The following is a 25,128-nucleotide window of genomic DNA, read 5'->3' on the forward strand; positions in this document are numbered from 1 at the left end:
TGGTGGACAGGAAAGCGCGCGAAGACCAGGCTGCACATGCAGCTGGCCAGGGGCTGAGGATAGGGGGGGGAGGGAGTGGGGGGGGCAGGGAGGGGGTGTGGGGTGTGTGTGTGTGTGTCTGCCCTGGGGGCACCGAGAGAACACGTCACCAACTTAAAAGGGGGGGCTGTTGGCACGCGTGGGGAGGGCGCGTCCCGTTAGGCGCGGGTTAGGCCGCCAGAACGTGGGGTTCAGAGCCGGGAAACGCAGAAGGCCCCCGGGAAGCAGAGTTTAACTTTCTGCTCCCCAGCGTGGAGAAGGCCTCGGAATAGCAGCAGCGGGCGGGAAGTCTGAGCAGGTCACCGCTCAGGCACCTTCGCCCTCAGAGACTCAGCCCAACGACTCGCAGGCCAGCCGCCAGCCCCAGGCCACCCACGCCCCCACACACCCACCCTCACGCGCAGCTCCGTTATCTCTCTGACTGACATCTTTGTCAGCCAATGCCCTTTGGGACGCGCAGGCGTCGGCCCCGCCCCCGAGTTGGGCGGGGCAAATACTTGGAACGACAAATGTTTGCTCCAGTAGCAACGAGGTTTCGGAAGCGGCGGGGACAATAGCCAATGAGGAGAAGGAGCCGTTCGAAAGGACGTGTCAGGCAGCCAACGGCCGGCGCCGCCGCGGGGGTCGCGTGGTTTCCGTTTCTAGGGGGAGGGGCGGTGTCTCAAACGGAAGGTGGTGTTAGTCCGAGCCCCAGCAGGTTTGAAAGTAGGGGTCGGCCCGGCTGTCGTTGTCTGTGGCCGCGGCCCCGCTTCCGGGCCTGGCCGCGCCTGCCCGCCCCCGCCCCGCCTCCCCGCGGACCCCTCGGCCCCAGGCCCGGCTCTTCGCCCGACTCGCGCCCCGCCCGCCGCAGCCCGTCGCCGACCCGGCCCGCACTGCGGCCCCGCCGCCGCCACCATGTCCCTGCACGGCAAACGGAAGGAGATCTACAAGTACGAGGCGCCCTGGACCGTGTACGCCATGAACTGGAGCGTGCGGCCCGACAAGCGCTTTCGCCTGGCGCTGGGCAGCTTCGTGGAGGAGTACAACAACAAGGTGGGCCGGGCCGGGCTCGGAACCCAGCTGGCCGGGAGCGGGCCCCGGGACCCTCCCTTCCGGGACCCCCCCTTCCGGGACCCCCCCTTTCCGGGACCCTCCGCGGACTCGCCTTAGCGCCCGGGGGTGGCTGCTCCGTGTCTGACCCCGGGTGAGGGTTTCCCCTTCCTTGTCTCATTTAACCCTGGGGCACGTCTGTGTAGACAGGAGGGTTGTTACCCCCATTTTATGGACGGGGAAACTGAGGCACGGTGTTGCGCCCCGCCGGAGTCAGCCGTGCCGTGGTGGACACGGGTTTCAAACCCGAGCTTACACCGCGCTCTGCTGTTTATCACTCGGTTCCCTCCCCTCCTGCCGCATTGCTTCTGGCGGGGGCGAAGGAGGGGAGAGGGTGAGGGAGACGCAGGCGCCCCAGGGGTGGTCAGCGCCCTCCCGGCACCCTGGGTTTCCCATTCGGGCTGCTTGTTGCTCACCCTTGCCTGTTCCGTATTCCCCGCCCCCACTCCCCCCCACCCCAGCTGGTGTTCGGGGATCCCGGCCTTTGCTGCCCCATAGCCGTCCTCTTCCAAAAGATCTTTTTTTTGGGGGGGGACGTGATGGCCTGTGACCGTGATCCCACCATTGTTTTCTGGATAGAGACGGGGGCTTCTTGCCATTACGTTTCTCAGCTTTTGTCGTGCTAATACAGATGTGTAGCCTCGAGGAGTAAGACTTTCTGAACATCCATCAATTTGAGAAGCCTTCATCCAGGCACTGGCAGTAGAGGGATGCTTTTAAGCTGACAGTGTAGCATAACTTTATCTTTGAAAGTTGGCGAATAAGTCAACGGGAAGGGTTTTCTTTCCTTTGCCCCTTAATCTCTTCCTTTTATCACATTCAAGGAAACGTGATTGATAGTGATGAGAGAAATTTGAAAGCCGTGGCTAGTTTTGTTTAAAGCCTGGGCTTTTTAGTCCCGGAGCACCACTCCTTAGAAGAAATAAAACTGGACAGTTTCAGGCATGGAGCAGGGTCTAAGACTGGAACCTGCCTCCTCTCCTTGACTAGCTGTGGGTCACTGCACAGTCTGGGTTTTTGTTTTTGGTTTTTTTTTTCTGACTCACAGTTTGTTGTAGGAAGGGGGCTGCTGCTTTATAAGAAAAAATTCCTGTAAAAAACATTTGAACATTGTAAGTTGTTAGAGTTTTTTAGGAGTACATCTGTTTTTCTGGAGTTAGTTCTCTTTGGAATTCCCTTTGCAAAACTGATGAAACTGGATCTCATTGTCCAGACATTACACAGTCATAATTTACAAACAAATCCCAGGGAGTATGCACTGATCTTGAAGTCACCCATTGCCCACAGAAATCAGAGTTCTGAGCAAGACACAGCTTTGTTCTTTCTCTTGCCACTGTACCTTTCTTCCTTATGGCCCATAGTGACAGCAGAGTTGGAAATAGAATTCAAGATCCTGATTTGGAAACCATGTCAGTAAAATTAAGACTATTAGAACTATTGTTGAAGGATACATTGTTCAGAAAAATAAGTAAAATACACCTTTCAAAGGGCTTGAGTCTTTTTAAGCAAGTCGATGGTTTTGTTTTTTTTTTCCTTGAAAAATTTCCTGGGTCAATTTGGGTAAGCAGTAGTAGTCCTGTTTGAAGAGAAGAGAAACTGAGCCACAGTCAGGCTCACCGTGGAGTGATTGCTATCAAACCTCAGTTGCTGCAGCTCTACCCCAGTTTCTCCTTTTCATTTAGCAACTGTCTGGAGCTCCTTCTTTGTGCCAGGACACAGCACAGACAGTGTGGTCTTAGAAGTGAAATGCAAACTAATAATCCCAGTAGTAACTGAATAAGCAGTTAACTGTGTCTTAACTCACTGGTATGCTGGAGGCAATGCAGTATATTAAAACTTTTTCATGCCCCCACCTATCTAGTTTGGGCTTTTAACTCATGGGTGTGTTGTGGACACCTTTGGCACAGCCAGTATTCATATTTTCATAATTATGCTTTCAAATGCATGAAATACATGATTATGAAGGAAACCAATTATATTTACAATTGTCAAAAATCTTTTTAAGAAGTGGTGATACAGTAATATGTACTTTTAAATTAACTCGTTAAATTACACCATCCAGTATTGTTATGAGTTTAATTTTGAAGTTAGTGATGAGGGTAAACGACATTTTATGATGGTCGACAATTGCAGTGTGATATGAAAAAAAAAAAATCAGTGGTTTCTACTGATTACAAAGTCACAGATACCAAATCTGCTATGAGTAGCTGCTTCCATTTGTAATGGAAGGAAATGCTAAATTTCAGTTAAAGGTTAGTGAAAATATGAATGTCATCTTCAAGTTCAAGTTCATGGACCCCAAGTTAAAAAAATCCTGCTGTACCAGATCTGTGCCCAGGGCCAGGTGGGCAGTATATATCCCGTTTTTTGAAGAACACTCTGGTGAATCTGGATAAGAACACCTTGCACTTGAATTAGACCAGGCAACAGTATGTATTTGTCTGCCTGTATCGATTCCTCTGAGATTTTTTTTAATGCAGAGTTACTCTATTTGCATAATGATTTTGATTTTGGCATTTAATTTTTAACTTCCTAGTCTTTGTGGCCGCCCGTCAGGATTCTCATTCATTTGCCTCATTAATTCAACAAATATATATTGGACTCTGTTTTAGATACAGTGATGATACTTGGTAACCTGCTAACTTGGTAACCAGCCTTTGTTAGCAGGTGTGAGATTGGCAGGAATAAAGAAAAAGCATTTTAGCACACGAGTATTTTTGATACTTCAAATTTTGCAGTGCTTCATCAGTCCCTGGCAAGACTGTCAGGAGGGGATTTTAAAACATAAAACTCTTCTGGTTTTAACTTCCTCCTTTCTTTTTTCTAGAGAGTGAGAGGACTAAATCCTCCATGGAACCGCTGGATAAAAATGTTGCTGCCTTAATTGTTTTTTGCCCTAACCTAGTTCACGCAGACATACTGGAGATGCTGTGATTTGAACAAGGAGTGAACCTGTTCTGTAGGTAGTCTGGCCAGAGCTGACTGTCAGCCTCTGAGCCAGGAACTGATGGGGTGCTAGGCCAGAATTCATCTAGAGTTTGTCCAGGCAGGACCTCCCTGCAGACATTGATCAACACTAATCAGTCAGGAACAGGCGTGACGGGAGGACAAATGGAAAAGACCGAGAAAAACTGGTTTATTCTCTCAGAATTTTGCTTTAATAACAATTGTGGGGAAACACTTCAATAACTAGAGTGGTATCTAGCCTGTGATAACTTGGGGCTTTTTAAGGAATGACATATATACACACACAGACAGTAGACCCCTGCTTTTTTATGACACTAATCTGTTCTACAGGCTTGATCATATTGTGAAAATGTCATAATGTGAACCCAGTAATACATTGATACTGCGTCATTTGTTCTAAGATGACAGAATTTGAAAATTTCAGCACATAACTTATGTAAGACATAAGACTCATTAATATAATAAAACAACGAAAATACTCAGAATTTCGTTTTTATTGACATTAACTAGATGAAATTTAAAATAAGTAACTTAAATTGGAAAATGTTACCTCAGAATCACCTAGATCTTGCTAGTAGAGTGAGAAAACCCAAATTCTTTTGCTAATCCACTTTTACACCATCATCGTGCTTTTCTGTGATTTCTTATTTCAATTTAATTGAAAATTTCTATCTTTTTTTTACTCTACCCAGCCCCTAAAATCTTCTTTTTAATGTGCTGTTTAGGATCCATGGTCACAGTTTTGCACAATATTTTTATGCAGCTCAACAGCTACCACTTGTATGAAAGGATATATAAAGACTAAAGTAAAATCATTTCTACACTCTACTAAAAAAAAAACATGAACTAGTGTGATAAAAGATTGATAAACTGATAACTGTTATTTAAATGCCCCACTCACAAATGCCCCGTCCACATGGTCTAGGAGGCAATTGTAATGTCAGTATTAAATCGTAAAACGTTTTATGTTTTAATCGGGAGGCCTCATTGGAAAGTGAACTAGTCGTAATGTAGGGGTCTACGTATGTGCGTTCACCTTCATGCTCTGGTACTAGTACTGTGTATGATAAACTAGAATACAGTCCCCTCCCTCCAAGAGCTAGTACAAGATAGACGTGGCACCTTTTAAATGTTTTTGAAATATAAAATATTCTGTATAATTTATGTTTTTTGTGAAAGTAATAAAGGTGAAAATGTAGATGTGGTCATGCCTCTAAGGAGTGAATATTTTATGTGACATATCTGCTCCTTAGACATCTGACATAGTACTCTCCACAGTTTATAACAAAGTAAAACTGACCTTGCTTCACAACCTTTTCTTTTTAGGGGCATTTGTTACACATGTTGGGATAAAATGTTATGAAGCAATAGTTGCAAAAAGGTAGTGGAGTTGGGAGAGGAAATTTAGCAGAAGGATAGGGAAGATGATGGAGAAGAAAGTATTTGGGGGTAACCTACATGTTGTGAGTTAGATGATTAAAGTCTCTCGTTTTCCTTATGTTCCCACGATAAGTGAATCAGGATTACAGTATAATGAGGATCAAATGGGTCGAGGAAGATGCTGAGAAAGGACATGGATGGCCGTAGATTTCAAATTCAGAAGAGCATAGTTCTTCAGGGTAGGATTTTGGTGGGCAAGATCAGCAATCCTTTGAGACGCTGAGGAGGTGTACATGCAGCAGGAACTTTCCCGGACTCCATTTGACACCTTGGGTAAGAGGGGAGCTAAGCTGTACAAGGAGAAAGGTAGACATGCCATCTTCTGTAGAAGTGTTAGTTAAGGTAGGTTGGTAGATTGAATTTTTAAAAGCTTAGCCACTCCTTACCTCTGTTGGCTGGGGAGTGGGGAGGTTTCAGTGTGTCTGCTAACATGGCCCTGACCTCTCTCCCTCAGGTCAGCTAGGAAGAACTCACCTCATTCAAAAGGAACACAGTAGCTATAGAAAGATTATTTTATGAAAGAAGGGGGGTGGGGAGGGAAACAAGTGGCAGGTAAAGAACTATACTAGAAAAATGTTTTTTATCACTTAAAAATTAGTGAGCAATCCTACCACCATAAATTCAGAAAGCTTAACATCAAGGATGCCAGGAAGCAATAGAGGAGATCAAGTGAACTAAGTCTTGGTGACAAAAGAAAATGGATCCTCAGCAAATAGAATCCAGGCAAATAATGGAAGAGAAAACAAAAATGATCAAAAAATTAAGTTACATTGGAAAGAGAAAGTAAAAATAAAAATTGCTGAAAATAGTGAAGGATAATGAAGACAGGTTGAGAAAATAAAATGGAAATAAATAGCTGGGACATAGTAGGTGCAGAAAATAAAAATCTAACTTAAGTTTAATTGGTGTCCCAGAAGAAGATGGCCAAAGAAATGAAACAAAAGCTCAACTATCTAGTTAAAGAAGACTATATAGAAATGAGGTTTGAAATAATGAATCCAAACTATCTCAAGACAAATTTATGTAAAACAATTGGCCCTGAAAGATTTTTAAGGGAAGTTTCTACATTTTAAGAGTGAAGAAAGAAGATTTAGGACATCCAGGCAGAATGATCACGCTCTTTTTAAGAGAAGAAGGAGAAATTAGGCTAGCTGCATTTGATGACAGGGGTAACTGGACAGTGCCTGAAAATCTGCCACCATTATAGGTTGTACAACTATAAATACCTGAGAATAATATACTTAAGGGGCCTCCCTGGTGGCCTAGGAGTTAAGACTCAGTGCTGTCATCACATCTGCCCACTGCAGCTGGGTGGCCTGAGTTCCATCTCTGGCTAGGGAGCTGACCCACATATGGTGCAGCAGACCTCTCCTGTCTTGCCTGCTGCTTCCCTTAGCAGTGTATTTCAGTAAATTTGCCTGTTCTGCTCTCCACTCTATCTCTGGTGAATCTTCTCAACCCCTTCAACTCTGACCTACACTCCAGTTCTTCTACACAAAAATAAAATCTTAAAAAAAAAAAAAAAAAGACCTAAAAAGGGCCTCCCCTGGTGGCGCAGCAGCTGAGCGCTGGGTTGTGAGCCTGCCCGCAGCCTCTGCAGAGCCAGTTGGATCCCTGGCCACCGCAAGGGTCCCACCAAAAAAAAAAAAAAAAAAACCCAAAAAAACAAAAAAAACCAACAACACTTAAAAAGAAAAAGAATAATATACTTAAGGAGCAGGAATGCAAGAGTGGAGAGCTGTCATCCTATGCCTATGTAATAGGAAACCTAGCCTTGTTCCTGACTCAGGTTTTAACCATCAGTTTTGCAGTTGGAGCTAGTTAATGGTGGGGATGAAAAAGCAAAACTCACCTTCATTATTATCCCTTGGGGTTCAGGGGTGGGAGTATAGGATAGGAACAGAAACTCTGGATGTAGGGAATGAGGGAAGGGTATGTGAAGGATGATAGTGCTACTAATGATTTTGCAAGAACACAATAGAAAGTCTAGGTGAGACAGTTTATAAGGGAAAAAACAAAGTACCAAACTTTCCTTAAAAAGTAAAAAACCTGAGTGATTTTAAAACTCATGGAACAGTGGAAATGTAGTTAAAGATATACCACCAAAAATGGCACAGCCCTCAGCTTTATGAGCTAGTTTACCAAAGGAAATGTGTAGCAAAGGCATTCCTACAAATCAATAAGAAAGTAGACTAGGCAAAAGTTTTGAGTTGATGTTTTTCATTGTAATGATGAAGAGCTTGTTTTATGGGGCTGCCTACATTTAAAATGCAGCTTTGTGATCTTGGGTAAAATACTTAATGTCTTACTCAGTATCCTCTTCCAAAATGGAGATGTCGAGAGGGGTAAATGAGGTAATACTCATAAAGCATTAAGCATAGTGCTTATACTTGATCTATCACAAGCACTCACATGTCAGTGATTGTCATTCAGAAATAAAAACAGTATAATATGCTTGGCCTCAACAGAAAAATGGTAGCGAAATGCCATTTTTTATCCATCAGATTAGCAAACATGTAAAAGATTTTCAGTGTTTACACTTTCAGTATGGGGGAGCTGGCATTTGTATTCCCTAATGAATGTGTAGATGGAAGCAACCTTTTTGAAGCTGCTTTGACAGAATCTATTAACATTTAAAATGTGATACAGCAGTTACATTTCTAGCAGTCCATCCAATAAAAGCATCTGGACCTGTGTACAAAGTATTGTTTATGATAGCAAAACAATGGGATATAGCCACAATACTTGTGAATGGTTAAATAAATTATAGTATGCTTACCACAGTCTGCTGTAGAAAACTGAGCTAGAGCTGTTTGTACCGTCATGAGAAGACCTTCCAAGATACTTCTTTAAAAGCAAGATGCAGGGCCTCCCTGGTGGTGCAAGGGGTTAAGCACTGCACTGTGAAGCAATCTGCGGCCTCTGCAGCAGGAGTTTGATTCCCTGCCGGCCAGGGAGCAACCCATATGGCGCAGCAAACCTCTCCTGCCTCGCCCACTGCTCCCCTCAGCAGTGTATTTCAGTCAGTCTGCCTGTTCTGTTACCCACTTTGTCTCTGGTGAATCCTCTCACCACCACCCCCACACACACCTCTGGCCTGTACCCCAGCTCTTATATGCATAAATAAATAAATCTTTTAAAAAAATAAAAGCAAGTTGCAAATAAGCCAAAAAAAAAGCAAGTTAGAGTATATTTTATGGTTCAAGCCCATTTATGTTTTTAAACTTGCCCCTGACCACACCCCCCCACCATATACGCATATATAAATGCACAGAGAACCTTTTGGAAGATACACATCAGACTGATTTGAGAGTACATAAGTAGAATTGGGGGTGAAGTTAATAGAAGATTTACCACTTCACTCTGTATTACCTGTATTTTTATAGAGAACTTACATTCTCTTTCATCATTAAATTTTAAACATTCAAGTATCTGGGGAAAAAAAAAGTTGAGTATCAGTGATAGCCAGTTGTTTTTCTCAATATTTAGTTGGCAGTTTGGTTCAGAAGAGCTAGAATCAGTTATATTGAGAATTAAAACACAAATCTGCAAACACATGAATTGTCTAGGAAAAGGAAAGATGAAATCTCAGCTGTTTTCTGACTCGCATGGGTTAGGTGCTGAGGGCAGAGGTTGTCAGGCCTTACTGAAATCAGATCCCCTGGGAGGTTCTGAAGACGACTCCTGGGCCCCTCTTAACAGTTGTTGAATTAGAATCTTGGGCTGGATTTGGGGACCCCAGGAATGTGTAAGACTCCAGGTAAAACATGTAGTCAAATTTGGAAATAGGTCTGTCGAGACAGTACAAGCAAAAGAAAGACTCAGGCCCGGCTATAAGACATTTACCAAGAGAAATAGTGCAAGGTAGTATTGTAGGTACTTTCTGTCATGAAGATTTTTAAAAGACATGGATGGCACGATCTGTAAACTTACATAGACAATTCCTTAGGAATCTACTTAACTACTGAAGCTAATTAATTTAGCAGTTATAGGAGCCAAGATGAATGTGCAATTGTATTCTATATATAAATGTATTCTATATAGTGAAATTTAAAAATTCCATTTATAATGCTTTTTATAGTAATCAGCACTGAGGAATTAAGTTGATGAAAGAAATGCAACACTTGTGCATTGAAAAGTTCAAACCATCACTGAGAAAAAAAAGTCAAAATGACAAACATACTGTATTTATGGGTTAGAAGGTCCAGTATTGTGAAAACAGCAGTTTTCCCACACTGGTTTATAGGTTCAACATAATCCCAACAGAGTCTTTGTAGAATTTGTCAAACTGGTTCTAAGATTTAAACAGAAAAGCAAAAGTATAGACTAGAAAAACTCTTGTGGTAAAAACAACAAAATTGGAGAACTTGCACATCTGATTTCAGGACCTCATCGGAAAGCTGCTGTTATCTTGCTAAGTGGTTAGCCATGCAGACCAGTGGCACAGACTGCCGAGTCCAGAAACAGATGGACAAATGCACGGTCAGTTGATTTTCAACAAAGCGACCAAGGTGATTCCAAGGAGAAAGGGTAGTCTTTCCAGAAATGATACTGGGACAATCCGACATTCACATGTGATTCATCCCTGTATCATGAAAGAACTTCCAATGGATCATAGACCTACATTCATCTAAAACCTGAAAAAAAAAAATTTAATTGTGGTAACATTGGTTTACATCTTTGTGTGTTAGAGGTATGGGATCTCCCATTCAGGTGTCACACCACACCCACCACCAGAGCACCCTGGGTCCATTCCCCCATAGTCACTTGTGCCCCCTCCCCGCCTTGCTGCCTTCCTCTCCCCCTCCCTCTCATAGCCTCAGTGCCCTTGTCAGATTTCTAGGGTTTGTAAAATTAGAAAACGTGTAGGCGAAAATATGACTTGGGGTTAGGCAATGATTTCTTAGGACACAAAAAGCATGAGCTATAAAAGAAAGGATGAACCAATGTCATCAGAAGTTTTAATTTCTGTTCTTCAGAAAACACTGAAAGAAAATGATAGAACAGCCATAAACTGTGAGAAAATATTTTCAAAACATGTAACCAAGGACTTATAACCAGAACGTACAAAGTACTCTCAAAACTCAATAAATAAAACAACCTAGTAAAAACTGAAGTGAAACTATTCTGTATGATACTATGTATGTGTGTCACACCCTATGGATTTACAGCACAAGGAGTAAGTGCTAGTGTAAACTGTGGACTTTGTCAGTGTAGGTTCTCCAGTTGTAAAAAATGTGCACTTTGGTGGGGATTTTGAGGTGGAGGAGGTTATGCATGTATGGGCAGGAGGCAAATGAGAACTCTGCTTTCTGCCCAGTTTTGCTGTGAATCTAAAACTGCTCGAAAAGTACTTTAAGACAAAGTATCTGAACAAACATCAGAGAACAGATGTGGATGGCAAGAAAGCACATGAAAAGATGCTCAGTATTATTAGTTACTAGGGAAGTCTAAATTTAAATTATACTACACACCTATTAGAATGACTTAAACACATGGCAATGTGCCTTGCTAGCAGAGATGGATTTTGTTTCTGCTGGGCGCTGGCAGTGTGCGATGTCACTCGACCCCCCAGCTGGGCTTCCTCAGCTGACCTGTGGGCTGGTTGGCCTGGTGCCCACTCTGTAATCAGTTATTTACTCTGGTTAAGTGTAGTCCTGTGTCAGGACTTCTGTCACTCACCAGTGACCTGAGGAAAATGATATTTATGTGGCTCGATTTTGGTGTGTTACAGGTTCAGCTTGTTGGTTTAGATGAAGAGAGTTCGGAGTTTATTTGCCGAAACACTTTCGACCATCCGTACCCCACCACAAAGCTCATGTGGATCCCTGACACAAAAGGTGTCTATCCAGACCTGCTGGCGACAAGTGGTGACTATCTCCGAGTGTGGAGGGTAAGCAGGTGCTGGGTTGGCAGCCAGGCCCACAGCCCTGTCAGCTGTTGGGAGCAGCGTGGAGAGCTGCCTGGGCTAGGAGGCAGCAGTGTCCTGGCAGCCTGGGGGAAGCCAGTGGGAGCCATCTGGACTGACTGACTTTCGCTCAGGCGACTTTCTAGTAAACCAAGCTGAGCTTCCTTGAAGTCCTGCAGGAAACCTGAGGCTCATGAACTAGATGTAATAAGGAGAGCCGCCTATAGGGTGGTACTTTTGAGACATCGTCTTCTGTTTACAGCCAAGATATCTTTGAGTAAATTAGCAAAATACCAGGCCATTGATTCTAGGCAATTGAGTGCATCACCCCCTACCCCTTCAGCTGAGCTCACCATGAGCAGTGGATTCTGGGTTGGGCACCATGAGAGGACCTTATCTCCAGAAAGATTTGAGTATGAAAATTCAGAGAACAAAGCTAGGCAGAGGAGAAAGTTTGGAAAGCAGCATTCAGAGAATTCCTCTGGGGTTCAGTCTCTTTGGATAAAAATGTTCTCCCATGTCTTATATTTATTTGATTATAGTCTACATGAGGCTTTAAGACTTTGTGAAGACAAGACTGGCTGATTTGTTAAAATTATTCTCCCTTCAGGTTGGGGAAACAGAGACCAGGCTGGAATGTTTGCTAAACAATAATAAGAACTCAGATTTCTGCGCTCCTCTGACCTCCTTTGACTGGAATGAGGTGGATCCTTATCTTTTAGGTAAGGGAGTGCAGGGATACGTGTTCCGGGTTCAAGATGCAAAGATACACTCTCAGATAGAACATGGAACACCTTTTCACCAGGGGCCTGAGGTATACATCATCCGAGGATGGGGCCAGTGGGTAAGAAGCTAAATGTGGCACATGATCACTGGCTACATATGTGGCATGGGGAGCTGTCCACGTGTCTGCAATCTTTTTTTTTAAAATATTTATTTATTTATTTATGTATACAAGAACTGGGATACAGGCCAGAGGCGTGGCGGGGGGGTGAGAAGATTCACAAGAGAGAGTAGGGAGCAGAACAGGCAGATCTACTGAAACACACTGCTGAGGGGAGCAGCGGGCGAGTCAGGAGAGGTCTGCTGAGCCATGTGGGTTGCTCCCTGGCCAGCTGGGGATGGAACTCATGCTGCAGCGGCTGTGGACAGCTTCATAGGTTGCGTCTTAACCCCTTGCACCACCAAGGAGGCCCCACTTGTCTGCATCTTACCTCCCCAGTTAGAGTCTAAGGTCCTGGGGTGAGGAGTGAGTCCTTGTCTCTCTTGGCTCTCTGAATACCCTTCCTCTGTTCAGGAAGTGCTTTGGCATGTTGTGTTCTGGGCTGGACAGATGAGTAGGCACACGGAGAGAAACTCACTCCTGTCAGCCATCACTGACCTGCGTGCTTGTTTCCAGGTACCTCGAGCATCGATACAACTTGTACCATCTGGGGGCTGGAGACAGGGCAGGTCTTGGGGCGAGTGAATCTTGTGTCTGGTCATGTGAAGACTCAACTGATTGCCCACGACAAAGAGGTAAAGATGCGGCTGGTTTTTTTCTTTCCTCTGATGCTTTCCGTGCCTTCATCGTGAGTGGTTAAGCTGCCTGCTTGCTGTTTTGCAAATTGTGTGGGAAACCATAATATAATGTTAGTGTTGTCTTATCTAAATAGAAAACAGTCATGTGTCCAAACCGCAGGAAACAGCACTGTTGGAAACAAGTGCTTGGGGGCTGGTGTACACAACTTATTCTCCAGCCTGCCAGAGGTGGTTTATAGACAGAATAAGCAAAATCTCTTATAGACAAACTTGGACCAGGTGTGATTAAAAAATAATCTTAGACTAACACTTATCTTAAAATATATTTACTTTTTGGGAGGGCGGCAGGAAAAGGGAAAATTTCCTGGCAGGCAAACCTATTCATCCTTTTTTCCTAAATTTTTTCTATGAAGTTTTGGTGTGTTCCCTTACTACGGACACTTTTAATACGGTTTGGAATTGTATATGTTTCATTTTGATGGTGATGCTTCTTTTATGTTGTTGTAAAAGGCAACAAGAGCTTTATGTATTGTGTTTTAAGCAAAGCATTCTTCTGGGTATTTTTGGAATATGGCCATAAATCTTTTCCTCCCAGAGCGAGTGCATGCCTGATGCTCCAATTTCCTGTGAGAGTGTTTCCTTTTCTTTTCTACCTTACCCTGCATCGCAAGGTGTAGTATCGCTACAGATAAAAAGGGTGTCTTGACCTCAGGTCAGAAATAGGAGTTTGTTTGTTGAATGGGTTGAATTCGGGAGGAAGTTGGTGACTAGGTTTTCATTTTTAGTGAGGGGTCCTTTTCTGGCTTTTTGTGCTTCTATGGTAAGTAAGAGCTCTTACAAGACTGCTGGCCTTGGCTGCTGCCAAACCAAGGGGCACAGGAAGACTTTGCCCTAGCGAATGGACCTATAAGGAACTTCTGGAAACCCTCTTGACCATCAAGTGGAACAGGTTGCTATATTTTAGTTCTTTGACAACTTTGCCTGCTGTTCTCTATTAGTGTTCAACCTAGAGCACCGGAACTATCCTAAGTGTTTAAACTGAGGGGGTGTCAACCCAGGGGAATGCCCACACAGATGATGGTAAGGCTGAGAAGCCAGCCACCGTGAGGTAATCTAGAGAACAGGAGCAGCGAGAAGCTACAGCGTATAGGCTGGAGGGGTGATGGAGGAGGCAGTTAGTGGAATCCAGGGGCCAGTTTACCTGGAGATAGAGCCATTACCAGAGGTGCTTCTGAGAACACAGAGGGGAGGAGAAGTACTTCAGCTTCTCCCCACCTCCCACCGTTCAGTTTCCCAGCAGGGCCTCCCATGGCTGAGCCAGCCAGAAGCAGCCTATGGACCTGGGACCCTTCCAAACACAGCCTGTGGGAATCCGTTCTCTCTGATACAGAGAAGAGGAGAGGGAAGTGGCAGGAGTGGATCTTAACAGCGAGCAGGCCCTGGACCAGCACTGTGGTCTTGAAGAAATGAAGCTGAGGCTGGTTGCTGTGAGAGGAGCAGTAATGCCTCCCAGCATCTTCGGTCTTTCTCAGCCCACCTCTCTCTGTCAGGCACTAGTTATGGAGACTTCTGTTGCTGCCTAGTGTTAGTGTGGTGGGGATTTCATGTTTCTGGGAATTGCCTCCTTCTCTTGGCTTGTGACGAAATGCCCTGGGGGAAGAGCCCACTAGAGGTGAGAGAGCTCTGCACCCTCACCACACTGTCTCTGGGCACTTGGGCACTTGGAATGCTGCCGTGGTGTCTGTTCCTCCGTGTCACTGAGAACTGGCCATGGGGCTGCGCATATTGATCCATTACACCCCTGGTCCAACAGCTGGACAGTACTGGACAGAACCTGCCTTGATCTGTCAGGACTCCCTGTGAGGACCAGCCTAGTTCCCTTTTGAACCACTCCTGATTCCTGTCTTAGAGAAGTGCATTTAAGTAGTTACCTAGAGGAAAAGGAATTTGTGAGGCGGACTAGGATTAGAGGCTCAATTGGCGGTGTCCCTGAGCAGAAAGAACCACTAAGAAGGCCAGAGTCAGTATTTAGTGGGAGAGTCCCTGGAAGTCAGCTGTTCTTAGAACCCCAGCTCAGATGGGTCTCATCTGGCATTTTCCTTTTCAGTTTCTTTCTCTGCTTGTCTGGCGCTAGCTTTGCTGTTTCTCTTCATGTCTTTCTTTCTCTGAAGCTCTTTGTTTCTCTGCCTGTTTTCTCTTGGGTATTAGTAGTGCCCAATGCTGCAACAGTAGTAAAAGCAGAAAACAATGAGTGAAAATCTAAATGAAGTCACTTCTGTTACACAGCAACTGGAGGAGAAGCAGAGCATGTCCGGGGACAAGAGTGTGCTCCCAGCTTCCTTGCGAGTGTGGGAACCTCCCGAATCTCCTGCCTGCAGCTTAGAGCTGCCATTACCCCGTGCAGAGGAGTCTCAGGCCCAGCTTCCACAGCAGCACCAGTGTGTCTGCTAAGTGGCCACAGGAAGGCTGCTTCTACCCCTCAAATTTCCTTTATTACTGTCCTCAACCTGCCTCTGATCACACAGGTGAAAGTTACCCAGGCCCAAGAAATAAAAGTCTCAGTCTGGTGCTTTGGCGGAAGTCCGCCGCTGCCTCTAGCTCCTGCTGAGCCCATCCCGCCTGCAGAAGACGTGCTTGGGGACGCTTGTGCTCTGTCTGTGAGGGTCTGTGCCCTTCATTTGACCTCAGGATTGGAGAGAGAAGACTTGGAAAGCAGGGATGTAGGAAGACACCAGCCAGTTTCTGTAGTGATAAATGCTCTTCGCTCTTCGATGCTGAACTCTCAGGTTCCAGTGCTTACAGACTTGACTTCCCTCCTTCTGTGTCACCAGCAGGGGTTCAGATGACCTGGGGATGGTAGATTTCCCTCTTTGCAGAAAAGGAGGTGATGGATCTGATTCTGACTGAAGCTTCTCATTCCCCATCAGGTCTATGATATCGCGTTTAGCCGCGCTGGGGGCGGCAGGGACATGTTTGCTTCGGTGGGCGCTGATGGCTCTGTGCGGATGTTTGACCTCCGCCATCTGGAACACAGCACCATCATTTATGAAGACCCCCAGCATCACCCACTGCTTCGCCTCTGCTGGAACAAGCAGGACCCTAACTACCTGGCTACCATGGCCATGGATGGAATGGAGGTGAGCATACCACCTGGGGCTGACATCCAGCCTCCTACCTAATTCCTGCACTGCTTATTATATCTAGAATAGTCCTAAGCGGTGCCATTTTCTCCTTACTGGATCTTTGGAAATGTCTGGAGATATCTTTAATTCTCCCTATTCAGGGACAGTGGGCAGTGCTACATTGGTGGAGGCTGGGGGTGCTGCTAAACATCTTATAATGCATTGGACAGGCCTCACAAGTGTCAATAGTGCCAGGATTGAAATAGCCTGATATAGAACAACTGCTGTGTGTTAAGAACTTTTAACACTTAGACATTTGGAGTTGGAGCCAAGAAAAGCAGTATCTCAAGAGTAAACCAAATCCTATGTGCTTATGGCACTGAGTAAAGAAACAGGCCATTTCCCCCTTCTGTGGTCTGGACAGATTCCTCCAGCTTTAGCAAACAGACGTGGAAGTGGTGACTCTCTGTCGACTGTGACTGGATAAAGTAGTAGGTTGGAGGTGGTACAGTGATGGAAGCAGAGGTAGTAGAGTGATTAATGCTGCTTTGTGTGGCCAGCGCCTCAGACTCCTTACATTCCAGATTCTGCCTTGGATGTGGGGTGGGAGGGCTCACATCCTGCCCAGCTGCGCATGCACAGAATTCCTAGCACAGGCACCTAATGGAACTTGGTGGATTAACCAAATTGATCTTAGCTACTCTGCTTCTCCCCTTTCTTACCCATGTAAAGACCTGTGATGTTTAAGATCAGATACTAAAATACCTGAATCATCTTTGTTTTCTTTTTCCTCAATCCTATAGCTGCTTTGGTAGCAAAAACTCTGTCTCTATTAGCCTTTAAATCCAAAAGTGAACAAGTTATGCTAAAAAAGAGTTTTTTCTTATGTAGCGTTGTTTTGGTTTGTTTGTTTGCTCTTCATATCACACCTTGAAGTTCTCGGCCTTTTACTCTGCCTGCAGGTAGTGATTCTGGATGTCCGAGTTCCCTGCACGCCTGTCGCCAGGTTAAACAACCACCGAGCCTGTGTCAATGGCATTGCGTGGGCCCCGCATTCATCGTGCCACATCTGTACTGCAGGTAATGTGGTGGGAGGGGAGCGTGATGCGGAGGGAGTGGTAGGGAGATCATCTCGTCTCGCTGAGGATAGTTCAGAAATTTATACAAAAGAATTCAACTGAGAACCACCCCATGCTTGTGAATTCGAAGAATCCAGATTTCCAGATGAAATCTGGAGCATCTTCCCTTTACTGTTTGAGTCCATCATCAGTTAGAGGCCTATGCCTCGGCTGCCCCAATAAGCCACTGTTAAAGGGTGAAGTTGATTCCAGTCCTGTTTATCAGAAATGGGCTTGCGTGTCAGGATGGGCTGATGTGGTACTGAAGGTCATTGCCTTTTTTTCTATTCTTCTCTAAAATTAAGAACTTAATTTCGGTTATATGAGCACATTATAGATCACTTAGGAACTAAAGTCAATATAACTCACTACCTTGCCATCTTAAAACCTTGCCATCTTACTTTAATATATTTCCTTCCACTCATTTTACATATATCTTCTTTATGGTATTTTCCATAGCTCTTAAAAACTTTCGTTTTTTTTTTTTTTTTAGATTTATTTATGCATATAAGAACTGGGTTATAGGCCAGAGATGTGGGGTGGGGGGGGGGGTGAGAGGATTCACCAGAAACAGAGTGGGGAACAGAACAGGCAGATTGACTAAAATACACTGCTGAGGGGAGCAGCGGGCAGGTAGTCAGGAGAGGTCTGTGGGTTGCTTCCTGACCGGCTGGGGATCGAACTCATACTGCACTGGCTGCAGATAGCTTCTTAGGTTGTGTCTTAACCCCTTGCACCACCAGGGAGGCCCCTTAAAAACTGTTTTTAATAGCACATAGTACTTTATCTCATTATCTGTATAACACCTCATGAATGTCTATTAAAAAAACCAGGAGGGTCCATTCAGTTAAATCATCAGAGTACTTTAAAATGACATGTTTTGGGGTCATTTTGATCCCATCGTCCTCTCCTGATGCCCGTCACGTGGGAGGTGCCTTCTCAGGTCTGCTGTGCTGTCTCAACTCTGCTATAGTGACTGAGCCAGAGGCTTGGCTTGGAGTCCCACCTCCGCCACTAGCTGGCTGCATAGCTCTGCGGTCTGGGATGAATGCCTGAACCTTTCTCACTCTCAGTCCTCTGATCTATTAAAATTAAAGACCCCTCACAGGGGTTTTGGTGGGCAGACACTCTGTAACCCGTGATGTCCTCACCCAGGCCCCCAGTGCGGGGATCATTACCCTCCATCCCTGAGTTGTGACCCTGCCTGCTGGCTTTCTCTGTCCCTAGCTGATGACCATCAGGCTCTCATCTGGGACATCCAGCAAATGCCCCGGGCCATCGAGGACCCTATCCTGGCCTACACCGCTGAAGGAGAGATCAACAACGTGCAGTGGGCATCGACTCAGCCCGACTGGATTGCCATCTGCTACAACAACTGCTTGGAGATACTCAGAGTGTAGTGTTGGTGGCGCCATGGCCACGCGGCAGGGGCTTGTGTGTCCTGCCCCTGCCCCACCCCCAAAGTAAGAAGAAATATGTTTCCGGTGGCCAGTATGTCTTTCATTGCTTTGCACCCGCTGTTACCAGAAGCTGCTCTAGGAGTCCTGGCCAATCACCCATCACTGTGCTAGACTCAGTGCTGTGTGGCGCCCCTCAGCCCAGGCTGAGTTTTAAGATACTCTTTTTTCTCTTCTCCTTTGGTCCTTCAATTAAAAGTTTCTGTATATTTGTTTGTCAGCCGTTGTGTTAATGAGCATTCCAGGCACTGGCTGTGTTTGTGTTCATCTGCCCCCTGTCTCTGTGTGCTGCGGAGCAGCACTCTCTGCCCTGTCCCCGCCCTGTCCGTGTCAGTGGGAACATGCCAGTTTGCAGTTGTCTTTCCTCCTGTTATTAATGTCTTTAAAAAATTTCAACTTTGTATATTTTTTATCTATCGGGCTAATTTTTTTATGAAAAGAACTTTACTCTTCCTGGTTTCTTCCTTTGTTTCATAGTCCTCCCTACTAGCACCTCTTCTCCTCCCTGGTGCCCGGAGCAGCACTGGGCCCTTCATCCCAGCAGCACTTTGCCTTCTTGAATCACTGCCTGAGCGGAGCGCACCTGACCGGGAGTCCAAACCGCCTTGGTGCTCAGAAGTCGGCCACCTCACACCTTTTCTCAGCCTGGCTCTTCTCAAGGGCATTCTGGGCTCCAAAATAGACATGTGAAGCCTCCTGTCACTCCCGGAAGTACCTCTGTCCAGCCCCACTGAGACCTGGCGGGCATGTGCCTGATTGGGGTGGCTAACATGGCTTTATAAAAGTCATCTTGCATATAAAATGACTTGAGGGGATAGTTGCAGGAAAGCTGAGCTCAGCATGTATTTCCAGCCTCTAGTTGGCATCTGCTTTGCCTTCACCTGGAAGCCCAGCCCTTCCATTCCGTGTCTTGAATGCTAGGCAAGGATGATCCTCTAAGCTGAGCGGCACTATTTTCTTTGCTTAGTTTACTGTGACTGGTGTTACATTGGCAACTTTGGGTCGACTGCTCTGAGGGAGAGAGGCCTGCTGGAGGGGCACTGTCTCTGAGCGGGAGCTCCTTCAGAGTGTGGGAGACTCGGCTCTCGTAAGGAACGAACTAATAGGCTGTGAGGATCCCAGGCCTTCAGGTAAATAGATAGCTTCAAAAGAATCAGAGGCCTCAGGGACAGCCAGTTAAGAGCCCACTGACACCCCTCTTCCCGTCTCTGGCTTAGGTTCTGAGCCGTCCTGGCCTGCAGGCCACAGGGGTCTGTTTCCGTTACATGAGTGAGTTCCATGGAGGGGGCTTGTGTGTGATTCTGATGTTAAGTGAGTCCTTAGGCAGGCCGAGTTTGGGGGGACAGTTTGCTGGTTTGTTGTGCTCTGTCAAGTGCCAGAGAAAAATTTCTGAAACCCTCCAAATTGCATGTGTGAGATAAGGAGAGATTAAGGCTGGTCGTTTGCCCACTTACGCTCTCACCTGCTCTTGAGAAACAAAACTGTTCTTCCGGGCCCTTGAAATCTTTTGGTTGAGTCCTCCTTTTCAGAGCAGATATATCTGTGTTCCCCATAGTCACAGCTCTTTGCTTTACTACAGAGGCCTGTCCTAAAGAAAAAAGCGCTTTTTTCAGTCAGGTTATTTCCCTTTCTACCTTATTACTGTCTAGTTCTCATGTTGGGTTTCTGACTTGGGGTTGACCCTCTGCATTTACCACAGTGCTGCAGTTAGGCATGGTGTTGTGTGGAGGCGTGGGTCAGAACCTCCTCTGCTTTTCATTGTGTTTGATTGTTAGTGTCCTTCTCTGCAGGGCAGTAAGTCTGAGCCATCAGTTCCTTCCTGAGGAAAAGGGTCTGAAATGGAGATCAGAGTGGTAGAAAGGCTGGGCCTGCCCAGACAGGCCTTAACCACACTGAGTTCTGAGTTAGAATTCCTCTCCTGATCCGCCCTTCAACCTGGTGAAAGCATTTGTCACCTGGAATGCGAAAAACAACCTGGGCAAAGAATTAGTCAATAGTAATTAGACTCTATTTGGATAAAGTAGCAATTCACCCTGGAAGCTAACAACTTTTGATGTGGGTTTTTTCCTTGTCCTGTGGACACCCAGCCCTGTCACCCTTCCTCAGACCCAGCGGTACTCCTTATGACATCTCCCCCCCCCCACTGGGGCTCAGGTGACACTCCTAGTCTCCCTAAGCAAATACACCTGTGCTCACGGTTGGAGGGATGCTGGTATTTTGAAGCCCCGGCTCTCTTACCCTCCCCTAACACCACAGGCCAAGGAGGGCCTCCTGGCTGAGCATGGGGTTTCTATCCTCTCAGGATTTAGAATGCCTCCTAGCCAGCCAGGCCCCAGGAAGTAGAGATCTGTTGTAGTTTCAAAAGCAACTGTCATTTGTTCAGGTTCTCAAATTGGCAGCTAGAAGGAATGGGGGGGAGGCTCTGGATCTGTTCTCCCCCTGCAAGAGAGGCACAGGGGCTGGGAAGGCCTTGAGCTCAGGCTCTACAGGCTGAGCAGCAGACCTTTGACTCACTCTGGACCCACCGAGTCAAGCTGCCTCTGTGTTCTTTATGTGCTCTGATGAGAGGGGGGAGCGCTGAGTCAGACAAGCCTCTGCCCCACCATCAGAGAGCTGATGTCCGGATATAAGTCCCCCCAGGCCTTTACACCAGGAAAGCAAAAACTCTCCTTACAGGAAGGAACCAGGCTGCAAGGTTAGGACTTGAAGAGGGAAGATACTTGATAACTGGGTGAGGATTTCTTATCAGAACCAGGATGAACTTTCAGGGAACTGATTAAATTTGCAGGGAGGGGGGGACCACCAGGAAATTTGAGAATCCTACAAAGTTTTGATGATAGTTGGGGCTGAAATTTTAAGAGGAGATTTAAGATGGGGGAGAAAAACAGTAAGGGTTTCTTTAGCCTAAACATACTAGAAAACCGTAAAGGTCTGGGAAGCATTTAGACTGTCGTCATGTGGTCATGGAGTGAGACCTAGCCTCAGCCTGTCATTCCTTCTGGGCCATTCATTGGGCACTATGGGGACAGGGATAACTGGGGGCAGAGCTGATTTGTGGCAGTGGAGATTTACAGAGGGTGGGAGTGCATGCCTGTCAGAACGCGGCTTATTTTGGTTACAGGTTGGTACAGAGCTGAAGAAGCTAAGGTTATAAACAGTCATGCTGACTTTCCCCCTTTTCTCTCCTTTTCTCTTCCTCATTACCTTACCACTGTAGAGCTTTCTCCCTCTGCTACCTGGGCCTTGAATTCCTAGGCTGTAAGGTTCTATAGGAGCTTCAGGGTTTACCAGATCTGGGAGTGCCAGCTTAGTGCCATCCCTCCCCAGCTTGAGAATATAGCAGCTCCCTCAAGTACCGGGCAGGGCAAGGGACACCTCTGAAGTGGAAGCCTCAGAGATGCTCCCCTTTACTCTCAGCACTCCAGGATGGGGAAGGAGGGTAAGACTTGGCACTTAATTGGGTTTCCTCTGGGAGGAAAGCTGAGTTGGGCAGTCACTATGGACCCTGCGTCAGGCTGTCCAGAAGTCTCCTCTACTGGTTGGGCCAGCTATGAGCGCTTTGTCCACCTCTGTCACCCTCTTCTTTTCTCACGGTTGTCATTGCTGCTAATGGTCAAAGTCAAATGCATGGCCACACAGGATGGGCCAGGTCCTCTCAGGCTACTTTCTGGATGTTACTTTTTAAATATTAAAACATGCAGGTGCCTTCCCAAAGAGGCTTGGACTGGTGTATCAAACCAGAAACAAATAAGCAAATGAAAGTATGAACTCAAGAAGAAATGTTGGCAGTGTGTGTAACAGCTGGAGAACTAACAAGCACCCACTTTTGGGACAACGCAGTGAATATGAACTGGTGATATCTACAATTTAAAAGGACTGTATCTCACCTTGGCTTGACTGTGGCATATACAATGTGACATGGAACTTGCTGAGCTAAAGCTTTGACTGGCTTTAGTGGAGTATGAATCATTGGCTCTGGTTCCTGTGTATTTTATGACTTTCCACCCCTGCTCCCCTGTCAGTGACTTTCCACCCCGCTCCCCTAAGTGTGAACTTGTAGCATGATTGTACAAACTTCTACGTAGAAGATGGAGATTTCTTGTTCACTGAAATGCTAAGCTCTAGCCAATCAACTTCTGTCTCCTTTAGTCTAGTGTGTCTGAACTTTCTTTCTCATTATATATTGAAACGTTTCTTCTGTACTATAGGTTTTGTGGCTTCCCATGGTCAGGTGGAGAGGAAGCTGCCCCTTGGAGAACTGTACTGTAACCACTTTCTTTTTGAAATATTATTTTCGCAGGACTGACTGTACACAGGGCTTGTAATAAAATTTTAACACTGTGCTGTGAAAACACGATGGTAACTCTCCATTGAAGGGGACTTCAAAGGCACCTGAAAATGGAGTGTTCTAGTTATGACTTTATTTCTTGTTTCCCAAGATATATTAAACCTAATTTTTACCCTTTCCTTCTGTTTCAGCCTCCTGTATAAGAAGTACCGTATTTTCTGCCCACCATACTTTGTAATAAAACGTAAACATGTATAGGTTGACTGAATTGCTTGTGATGAATTCAGTTCCTCCCATTCTGCCCCTGTGGCTTTGCTCCAGAGACACTGGCTGGGGATTGGACTCCTCCCCAGCCCATCCCAGTCTCTGACAGCCTGACCCATTGCCTTTACGACAACACAGAACACCTGCTCTGTGCCAGGGCCCTTGCCCTCTAGTTGCTCATGGTCTACCAATGGAGCCTCCATATACATCCTGGCAGTGTTGTGCAATAATAGGTTTGTTCAGGCTTACTTGGGGCCCCGAGGAGGAGGTAATCAATTCTGTCCGGGTGGGAGTCAGAAGGGGACAGGGAAAACTTCACAAGAGGAAGAATGCTTAAGCTGGGCCTTGAAGGTTGAATAGGAGTTCTAAAGGAAAAGGCAGCAGGAATATTCATGCACAGCTATTTAGAGGTAAGAAGGAATATGGTCATTTAAAGGCGATGTGGGGTTTTATATGGAGAATGGTGGGAAATGGGACTAAAGAGGTAAAAAGAGCCAGATCAGACAGTCTTGTGCTTTGCAGAGTTTAGACCTTACTCCTTTGTGAACCTCAGGAAATCACACATAGCAATTATGCTCAGGACTGTTTTAGGAGGCAATGAAAAAATGCCTCAGTGGGTGAGATCATTTGTTTATATTTTTATTTATTATAATAGTCAAGGATATAAAGCAGGAGCAGCAGGGAAGGAGAAGACAGGCACAATGGAACAGATTCAAGAGATGAGATGGTCAGGATTCAGTAATCTTGGTTATGGATGACAAAGAAGTGGTAACTCCCGGATCCCATGGGTGTGTGCACCAGGCTTGATGGCTGTGACTAGAGTTAAGTCCAAGCCAGTTTCCTAAGTCGATGCCCCAATATGGTGAGATGGAAGAATTCTTGCCCTTACTGGTATTCAAATGCTGTGAGTCCAGGAAGAATATTCCCCCCACTTAACCTTTGCAATTTTTATTCTTATTTGGCCAATTTAAGGGAAGAGAAGGCAAACTGATTGGTTCAGTGAACCAGGACTTAATTAAATTCTTCCATTGTTTTAGAAGACGAGGAGGTGGGGTGGTAGTGGGTCTGGGAAGAGAGTTTAAACTGGAGAAAAAGGAGAACCTGCTGGCTCTGATAGAACTGTGCTGTGGTCTGACAACAGATATGTTATGGGAAATACATGGTTTCTGCTCTTTTTTTTTTTTTAAGATTATGCATACAAGAACTGGGGTACAGGCCAGGGTCTGGGGGGTGAGAGGATTCACCAGAAACAGAGTGGGGAAAAGAACAGGCAGACTGACTGAAATACACTGCTGAGGGGAGCAGCGGGCGAGTCAGGAGAGGGTCTGCTGTGCCATGTGGGTAGCTCCCTGGCTGGGGATAGCTTCATAGGTTGTGTCTTAACCCCTTGTGGCACCAGGGAGGTCCTGCTCTTTGGTTTGTAAGGAGAAAGCTGAGAGTATTATAATCTCAGTAACCTGGGCTAGGCTTCAGTATCAAAACTCCAAGACTGAACACAACAGAAGTTTTGTTTTTGTTTTTGTTTTTGTTTTGTTGTTTTTTTTTTTTTTTGCTTACATGAAGTCATTTAAAGGTGGACCAACTCTCCATTTGCAGCTACATCATCCAAAATATGTGGACTCCAAGGTAACTTTGGAGGCAGAGGTGGGGGTATATATTTTTCAAGGGAAACCTGGAAATGCCTTACTCGCCTCTGCCCATACCTGCCAAATTTAGTTCCATGATTTCAACCTAACTTCAGGAAGGTCAAGAAATGTAGTCTTCCTTATACTTACGAAGACAACAGGGCAAGTAGCACACCACACTATCAAATAGTCAAGTACTAGAATAATAACCAGTGCTCCATTATTGAGAAGTGTTAGTTCACATGTTCGGATCTCATAGAGCAATACCGTCAACCAGTCTCTAGCATCCA

The 25,128-nt window shown here is 45.7% G+C and overlaps 1 protein-coding gene across 2 annotated transcripts; it reads left to right on the forward strand.

The window, feature by feature from the left end:
- The first annotated feature begins 719 nt into the window (after window positions 1–719).
- Window positions 720–23,229, forward strand: DCAF7 (DDB1 and CUL4 associated factor 7). Of its 2 annotated transcripts, XR_005121800.2 has the most exons (8): window positions 720–1,071; window positions 11,270–11,428; window positions 12,054–12,165; window positions 12,843–12,961; window positions 15,892–16,101; window positions 17,049–17,166; window positions 18,432–18,667; window positions 23,141–23,229. XR_005121800.2 is itself a non-coding variant. In XM_037492203.2 (7 exons), the coding sequence occupies exons 1-7, from the start codon at window positions 934–936 to the stop codon at window positions 18,602–18,604; spliced, it is 1,029 nt and encodes a 342-aa protein (XP_037348100.1). In that variant the 5' UTR covers window positions 881–933; the 3' UTR covers window positions 18,605–23,134. The 2 variants fall into 2 exon arrangements, 1 of the variants encoding a protein (XP_037348100.1); XM_037492203.2 differs by lacking the exon at window positions 23,141–23,229 and having other exon boundaries at window positions 881–1,071; window positions 18,432–23,134.
- Window positions 23,230–25,128: the final 1,899 nt, after the last annotated feature.

Source organism: Talpa occidentalis, unplaced genomic scaffold (genome assembly GCF_014898055.3).
Source record: "Talpa occidentalis isolate TD23 unplaced genomic scaffold, MPIMG_talOcc4v2.1 talOcc4.7, whole genome shotgun sequence".
NCBI classification, from domain to species: domain Eukaryota; kingdom Metazoa; phylum Chordata; class Mammalia; order Eulipotyphla; family Talpidae; genus Talpa; species Talpa occidentalis.

What these genes read in the sequence shown, in the direction of transcription:
- DCAF7 (XM_037492203.2), top strand. Translation starts at nt 934, where the DNA reads ATGTCCCTGCACGGCAAACGGAAGGAGATCTACAAGTACGAGGCGCCC. An exon ending in ACTATCTCCGAGTGTGGAGG is followed by an intron (nt 11,429 to 12,053) that starts GTAAGCAGGTGC and finishes TTCTCCCTTCAG; the next exon opens with GTTGGGGAAACAGAGACCAG. An exon ending in TGGCCATGGATGGAATGGAG is followed by an intron (nt 16,102 to 17,048) that starts GTGAGCATACCA and finishes CTCTGCCTGCAG; the next exon opens with GTAGTGATTCTGGATGTCCG.